The sequence below is a fragment of the Oncorhynchus mykiss genome, chromosome 16 (assembly GCF_057628025.1).
Source record: "Oncorhynchus mykiss isolate SJ-2025 chromosome 16, ASM5762802v1, whole genome shotgun sequence".
NCBI lineage: Eukaryota > Metazoa > Chordata > Actinopteri > Salmoniformes > Salmonidae > Oncorhynchus > Oncorhynchus mykiss.
Genome location: NC_143037.1, coordinates 34,163,169 through 34,171,909, shown reverse-complemented (window position 1 = coordinate 34,171,909; position 8,741 = coordinate 34,163,169). Strand labels below are relative to the sequence as shown.

General features: G+C 40.4%; 1 protein-coding gene across 2 annotated transcripts in view; it reads right to left on the bottom strand.

The window, feature by feature from the left end:
* Positions 1–5,464: 5,464 nt before the first annotated feature.
* Positions 5,465–8,741, bottom strand: part of phactr3a (phosphatase and actin regulator 3a) — a 60,253-nt gene continuing 56,976 nt past the window's right edge. For both annotated transcript variants that reach the window (XM_021565619.3, XM_021565620.3), the window contains exons 8-12: positions 8,273–8,328; positions 7,578–7,639; positions 7,074–7,214; positions 6,583–6,659; positions 5,465–6,178 (exon numbers count right to left, since the gene is read on the bottom strand). In XM_021565619.3, coding sequence (XP_021421294.3) covers positions 6,163–6,178; positions 6,583–6,659; positions 7,074–7,214; positions 7,578–7,639; positions 8,273–8,328 — 352 coding nt within the window. In that variant the 3' untranslated portion in view covers positions 5,465–6,162. The remainder of the gene's footprint in view (positions 6,179–6,582; positions 6,660–7,073; positions 7,215–7,577; positions 7,640–8,272; positions 8,329–8,741) is intronic.

Sequence of the window (8,741 nt, the reverse complement as noted above, 5' to 3'; positions counted from 1 at the left end):
AGCAACCCTAGATTTGTGTCTGGACTATATCTTGTGGAAGGATGAAATAATACAAATATATTTATCAAAATATCGTTTTTAATGAAAATATGTCGATCATTATTTGATGTTGATAAAACGAAACGCAGTTTGTTTGCTCTTTCCAGCTCAGTCTGAAGTGATTGTGTTAGCTGTCTAGTTGGCTAGCTAGCAAGGGGGGGAGTTTTGTTTACCATAGCGACCTGCAAAGTTCTAGAACTATCAATCAGCGATTAGGTAGTTTTGCTTTACATGGCAGTCAACACTAATAGAACTAACGACCAGTGAGCGCATACAATTGCACTTGACAACCAGTGTTAGTGAATCTAGCATCACGTTTTGTAAAAAAAAATGTTTTTATGGTTTGGGAAATAATCTTGCTTTTTAATGCTGTTAACTCAGTTGATAAAATATATAATACACTCAAGTCCATATTTCAGGTCGCAGTTGTAAATGAGAACTTGTTCTCAAGTGGCCTACCTGGTCAAATAAAGGTGAAATAAAAAAAAATAGGAAATGTTATTATATTTTTATCATGGCTGGTAGACCACCACCAACACATGGCTTCTCATGTAGTATTGCTTAATTAAATCCTGGGCTGATTTTTAACAATAGCTGTTGATTACTATATGCCTAAATAGCATAATTGATGATATGTGATTGATATGGTTACATTTAATTTGCTCTGTTGAACCTACCCTTTGGAATGATTTCGATAGCAACAGTGAATCTATTAATAAGTGGAGATTTCTCAACAATCATTCTCACGATAGCACAATGGTAAATGTGGCATCATTAGTAGTCATAAACATACATTCTAGTCCTGAAATTGACTAACTTTGGTCATTAAAGACAATATTTTCCAAAACAGAGATTTGATAGATTTAGGAAATGAATGATGTTACCGATATTTGAGGGTTGGGTCTGGATTCCAAGCATGCCCACTAACACGGAACAGCTGTCTAGCAGCACCCAAATGGTCGGAGCATGCCCCACGCTTTCCAATCGTAGCTGCAGAATCAACCTACAGCCCATTTCTTTACAGACAGCAGAATTACCCAATTGAGTCATTATAACACAGTCCCTTGGGACTTGTTTGATTGACATGAGACAACGAATGAAACATACTTTTGATCATTTAGCATATGTGGACACCTGGTCGTCAAACGTCTCATTCCAAAATCACTAGCATTAATATGGAGTTGGACCCCCTTTGCTGCTATAACAGCCTCCAGTCTTCAGGGAAGGCTTTCCACTTGATTCTGGAACATTTCTGAGGGGATTTGCTTCCATTCAGCCACAAGAGCATTAGTGAGGTCTGGCATTGATGTTGGGCGATTAGGCCCAAAGGTGTTCGATGGGGTTGAGGTCAGGACTCTGTGCAGGCCAGTCAAGTTCTTCCACACCAGTCTCGACAAACCATTTCTCCCTTTGTGCACGGGGACATTGTCATGCTGAAACAGGAAAGGGCCTTCCCCAAACTGTTGCCACAAAGTTGGAAGCGCAGGATCGTCAAGAATGTCATTGTATGCAGTAGCACTAAGATTTCCCTTCACTGGAACTAAGGGGCCTAGCTTGAACCATGAAAAACAGCCCCAGACCATTATTCCTCCTCCGCCAAACTTTACAGTTGGCACTATGCATTGGGTTAGGTAGTGTTCTCCTGGTATCCGCCAAACCCAGATTTGTGTGTTGGACTGCCAGATGGTGAAGCATGATTCATGACGCCAGAGAATGCATTTCCACTGCTCCACGCTTGGCATTGCGCATGGTGATCTTAGGCTTGTGTGCATCTGCTCGGCCATGGAAACCCATTTCATGAAGCTCCCGACGAACGGTTCTTGTGCTGATGTTGTTTCCAGAGACAGTTTGCAACTCGGTACTCCGTGGTCCCGTTCTGTGAGCTTGTGTGGCCTACCACTTCGGAGGCTGAGTCATTGTTGCTCCTAGACATTTTCACTTCACAATAACAGCACTTACAGTTGACTGGGGCAGCTCCAGCAGGGCAGAAATTTGACGAAGTGACTTGTTGGAAAGGTGGCATCCTATGACGGTGTCATGTTGAAAGTCACTGAGCTCTTCAGTAAGGCCATTTTACTGCCAATGTTTGTCTATGGAGATTGCGTGGCAGTGTGCTAAATTCTATTCACCTGTCAGCAACGGGTGTGGCTGAAATTTCTGTCCTACTCAAACATTTACACATTCGTGAGCTAACATTAGCATCACAAACACAAGTATCATTCCTTTAGTCAAAGTCATAGATAATGCAGTGGCTCAGGCTGTTTGGGGTAACTCAACTACAGTGAGTGAAGAGGAACAAACAACAATAACTGCCAGGGTAGGATATAGCAAACATAACAAAATGTGTTAAACCACACTCCCAAGAGGGTAAATCACCCTTTTTTCTTAATTAGGAGGAAAACTGAGTTTAGTCCCCATTTAAAACATAATGAATGAGAAAAATAACTGATCTCTCCTGTGATGAAAAATAACATTTGGTCTCATTTCCCATTGTCGAATTAGGGCCTTCTCTCTCACGTTTGACCCTTACATCTAAACGTTTATTTTGTGGACAGTTCAATAAATATCAACAACAACATAAAATAGGTAGAAGAAAGTCACTGCCAGACAGTTTTTTTATTGATTCATAATTTGTGTTTTTACATTTTTTATTCACAACACCACAAAAAGATGCAAATGTGATGGTTTTGTATTTGAATATTTCATTTTCTCGTTTCTCTCTCTCTCTCTCACACACATTGACCTTTGGCTCGCTTGCTCTTTTGTGGGCTCTTCTTTTCCTTTCTTCCTTTGCCCTCATCAGACTGCAGAGCCTCAAGCAACTTCCAGACCAACGTGTGTCACAGCCTGGAGTACAAGGAGAGGATCTTCACCTCTCAGGTGTGGATTTTATCTAAACTTTAGCCTCCTACTTCATCCGAACTTTAGCCCTCTTATGTTGGTCATAGATCAAACAATTCCCTTTGGAACAAGTACAGAGAATAGGGAAAGAGGAACAGCCAACCTACTGGGCACACCACATAATTTCAACGTTGTGAATTGGGTAATATTTGGTAGATACGCTGATCAATGAGATTCCAACCTATTTTAACTAACTCAAAAAGACAGCCAGGAGTTCCAAATGTGTTATCACTATGCTTTCAACCATCTAAAAGCTCAACCAAATTCCATTGGAAAATCAATGTCAGATTTTTGGTTTAGCACATAGAGGTTCAAATGGAAAAACAATGTCAGATATTTTGTTTATTTATTCAACAACTTAATGTGTTATCATTGTGCTTGATCTAATAGCACAAGCAAATGACCTGGATAGCAGGTAATTGAGATTACATTAAAGTAGGCTACATGCATGTGCAGATTATTATAGCAATTGTGAAGATTTCCACAGACCTACCACCCTCCTCATGCACACTTTCTATGATTACATAAGAATTGCCTTAACATTTGGCTATTCTTGGTCTTACAAAAGTAATATTGAATTGTGTTTGGTTGACAACGCAACCAAATATCAACTTTTGAAAGAGATGCATCTTCTGCTTGGACAGCTCCATCTGTGCCACTAAGTCTGGCTTTAATTAAATCACATCTCCATTTCAACCAACAATCTAAGTTAAAGAACAGGACTAAATCAAATCAAACTTTAAATGCACTTTAAATACAGTTTGATTTGATTTCAAAATGCACTATGCAGAAATCCCTCCGCCATTTCCTGGTTGCTAAAATTCTAATAGTTTGCCTAATATCAGTTTATGTGACAAAACAAGCAAGTGTAGTGTAGAGAATCATTGTACGATCTAAATCGCTGTGAAATATCTTTCCCATATCCAAAAAATATTGTATTTTCAGCTGTTTCAAGCTGATTTACCAAACTGAAAGTAAGACTCAAAAACAAAACTTAAGACTGGGAAGCATAGACATAGTGTACATAGAACAGATCTACCGCTTCTTAGACTTGCTTTCAATGAGAATGACAGATCTATATGGCATTGTGCTTATCCCCATTTCCTCTTCTATCTACTCTGGCATTGAAGAGTTCAAACCCTTAGAAAACGTTTTGTCACCTGCTGTTTTCAGATATGCTTGATGAGGAAAGGCATGAAGTCAGTTCAGAACAGACTCTTCAAGAAAATGGTGAGTGTAAATGACAGTCATGACTAGGCTAGAGACAAAATAATAATAATTCCCCTTCCACAGCATTAAAGAGGTCCCTCTTTTGTAGGCCATACTCAAAGTGCTGACTTTACAAGCGCCGACTGAGACTGCACCCCCTGAGGTGTTGCGAGTGTATTTGAGCGCTGTGTTTTGTGTCTCTCCCTTTAACAAGACAGGACATACTGAGTGTGAGGAGAGGACTACAGGCTCGTTTCCTGCCTGAGGGATCAAGGCCCTAAACCCAAATCAAGTACCACTGCACATTTATAAGATGTGTTTGTGTTCCATGAAGTTTTCTCGTCATTCTACGTTAATTGCGATCAATGAAATATATTGAGCATAACTTAAAGAAATATACATGCCTCATTTAAAAAGTATAAAATGTTAATTTATATATTACTATAGAATTTGTATATTTATGAATTAATTTATGTATTATTGCAGTGATGTTTGACACTGTTAATAGCTTTTTTATGGTTTTAACCGTCTCTCGCTGCGAGTAGTATTTTCAAAATATAATGCATTTCTGTGAAAATTGTTCTAATGGCATGCCTGCTGTTAACATAGCCTGAAGTTAATTTCACTTTTAAAATGTTTTAGAATGTGAATTCAGATAAACTAAACTACCTTACTTGGCAGGGATATATGAAAATAGTACTTCAACTTATTCACGTTATTTCAATGGACAAATATCCATGAGTATCAGTTTGAGTGTCCTTTGCTGAGTAACTGTTATCTCACATTGCCAGACTCATGAATCTCACATTCACCCTGCTTACCACTGTACTGTACTTTTTGAGCAACACAAAGGGGAAGGCTGGATCGAGGTTTTGCTTTTACATATAGAGCTCGCCAGCTTGTAGTCCTAAAAAACTGAAATTATTTAGCATTTTCTACCTCCAGTTAGTTGGAAATTCATGGGGAAAGATAGGGGTTTTGGGATATATGCCAAAATGAAGGTCTGAGGTTAATACAGGCTTAGGATATCTTAGACATTTTGTTCTATGAGATAATACAGTATCAGTCAAGTATCATGACTTTTATGAATTATGAAGCTGTTATGGGCCTGTTTTGATTACATAAATGCTTAAAAGTTCACAAAAAGTTGTGTTAGCTGATGAAGATGGTCTCATTGAACAAAATGTATAATATCTCCTAAGCCTGTGTTTACCACAGACCTTTATCCCCCCCACAAACCCATTCATGTTTTGGCCAACGTGCCATGACGGAGTGAGCATCTGTTGATACCTAAGAAAGACGACATTACTATTGCTCTCTGTTCAGCTGCCTAGCAATCCGTTTATTAAAACTTTCAAAAAAATAAGCTGATTACCAAAAATAAGAGGAGGCAAAAACATGTTTTTAAAGACCTTGTATTTTGAAGACAAGTAGTGCTTACAAAGTTTTTCTATTTTCAGTAAAGACATTGACAGTCCGGTTCAGATTGACATATATACAGTTGGTACAAAATCTACCCCTGACCGACCACACAGTCCCACAGTCCCCCCCCCCCCCCCCCCCCCCCCCCCCAAGTGACACTTTTTTTTTTTTTTTTATGTAAAAGGTGAAGCTGGTCACATGCACAACCGTCATCTTCCCCGTACGGGTTTGCCACCTTCTCAAAAAAACACACGCACACAGACCGAAGTAGATTGTTCTTCCCTCGGCTCCATCTTAACCGATGGGCAGACAGACAGACGGAGTCCGGGGTTCCGTCTTTAGTATTCTGCCTCCAGGCAGCTCCCACAGTGGGATTCACTGCCACACACCCAAACATCACCATCCGTCCACCCCTCCTATCGATGAAGGCCAGGGGCGTGCTGGAGGAATCGAGGACACCCTGCAGACAAAGGACCGGGCTCTGGAAGAATGGCTTTAAGTGCTCCGGCAGTTTTCTAACCGCTGCCGACGCAGCAACCGAAAATTCTAGGCTCAGCAGTATTTCTTCATAGAAGTATCTCCCCTTCGTATTCATGGCCTGTGGAACCTACAGAAGGAAAGGAAGGGGGAAGAGTGAGGGGGAGGAAGAGTCATGAGCGCAGAAGGTGCCTTTGTAATACCTCCACTTATTATTACAGCTATTCATCAATCTTGTGAGGCTATTTTTAGCACGGCTATGTGCACCGGGGGAGTGGGGTTGCTGTCTCCCTAGATCATTGGTACAAATCGACTGGAGGACATTCGTTTACCACACACACTTAATTGGGGACAGACAGCATTTGTAATTTATCTTGCCAATATCAGGCCGCGGGGAAGGTAAGCAAGGACTCCCCTCCTCCCCTTTTACGCATCTATCTTTAGCTCTGTGGACCTTTTCTAGACATGCAAGAGCAGTTAAAAATAGAGTCAGCCGCAGCCAAGAATAGAAGCAAGCACAGAACACACACTGACCTCGTAAGGTGCTTGCTCGAGGCATGCACCTCCATCTCAGTGCTTTTGAACTCGTTCAGCTCTTTTCGGATAGCCGCCTGCAGAGGAAAAAAACAAGCGTTAGACTAGAGAGCATCCTTAAGCAGAAGCTTACCACCCATCGACCCTCGCATGCATCGACCCACAGTCTGCAAAACTCAGCACGGAGAGCGTAGTAAACAAAAGAAAGATGACAACAACAAGGTCTTAGCCACAAGGACATAGTCTGAGATATGGAGTGAGAAAAAAAACTGAAGCTAGCTAGAAAAAAAGTGAGACATTCTGGCTCTATGGAGGAGGTAGCCAGGGCAATAAATACGACAAGTACATCACAAAATGCTCAAAAAGGGTATGTGCCAGTCACTTTGCCATTTGAGTTGGGAATCATTAATTTGGTGTGGAATGTGAAATATGGGAGATGCAGTCGAAGGATCCTTGTTTTTGACATGGTTGACATTCTCACACACACACACCTTGTCAGCTGCCGAAAGCCTGGTCCAGGGCTTGTCTGCTCTCCTGTCGTAATCTTGAGCTTTGGCCACCTCGACATAATCGCTGAAGCGGATGAGAATCTTTCGGTCCCGTAGTTCGTCGACTGTGGGCCGCTGATTGAGCTGAAATGCACAATGGTCTGAAATTCCTGTATTCATCTGTGGTTTTGGCATCATAATGCTGCTCTCATAAAAGTAACGATTTTGCCATAGTAGGCTTATACAAGATTTTTTTTAATAAATATTTGTATGTCTTATTATGTTCTTATCCAGAGCACTTCACAAAACAAAGATACAACTAGTGTATAGCATGAAATAAATAGTGTATAGCATGAAATAAAGTATAAAAACAGAACAAGTACTTCAGTCAGGAGTAATGGGATGTAGTGTACCTTACTGTTAGTGTATAATTACATTGCCAATAATACCAATAAATGAATAATAATACATAGTAACTAAGTAGTGTAATAAAAAAGTGTAACATACTTTTCTGTTGAGCCGCTGTTTGATTTCCCTCCTCTCCTCTTGTTCGGTCTGGTCATTTCTCTCTTTAAACCAATGAGAATAATACAATTAGTGATAGACAACGACACTGATAAGAACACTTGAGGTTTCAACTGATTTTCATCAGTTGTCCCCCTAATCCACATGTCAGTGATGTCACTGTTTGACCCTAAACCTTATCTATGAGTGAATGATTATGAAATCAACACCAGTGTCCCACTGTGTTTGACTGTAGACACCGCTTCAGATATTACAAATAAAGTCTAATCTATGGGGATATATATGTATATTTGAACCATTTAAACATAATTCTTGGTCTAAATGTAAATCTTGTTTCACTCAGGGTCAGATCCAAATTCCCATAGAATCTCGAAATTAAAACGCTTACGTAAGAGAAACACAACGCTAGATAGAGCCTGCCCAAAATAATATGTGCTGTTGGTCAGTTTTCTAAACGAATTTCTAAACGAATTTCTCAACATCAAGTTATGTTGAAAAACAATGTGTGCTGCTCATCCTTTCCCTCTCCTGAATTTTGCACGAGTGAATGTGTGTATCATAATACATGTATGTATTGTCCACCTTGGTAGAGTCCTGCGCATGAATTTCACATTACTCAACGAAAAGAAACATAAAAAGTGCAGAAATGTAAATAAAAAGGCAGTTTTACAACTCACGTTTCAGAATATTCCGGCTTTCCAACTCCTCAACGTTCGGCCTCTGGCTGAGTCTCCTGCGAAAAAATACCAGAACCACGTTCTGAACCATTTTCGATTCAAGCTAGGTCAACATCAAATAAGTAGACTTTTAAACCAAGTTCGCCTATCATTCTCCTCAATGTAGTCGTTCTATTGGGGAACACCTTGTTTTTCCATCTCGCGTCTAAACCTCGACTGTGATGCTTTACTAGAGGCGCCCCCCACATCTGGAATACCCACAGACGCGCGATTTCTTTGTATTTCACGTTTTACCGCTGTTGAAACCTCTGGCTGTCTTAACTTATTGTCTCAAATCGTGTATTATCAGAGAGACGAAGAGCAAACACTAAGTCTACTGTCGTCTGTTGTTGCATGTGCAGCTGCGCGCTTCACTGTCATCCATTGCAGTCTACTCCACACACACAGGCAGCACCCTTCTTGAACTGAG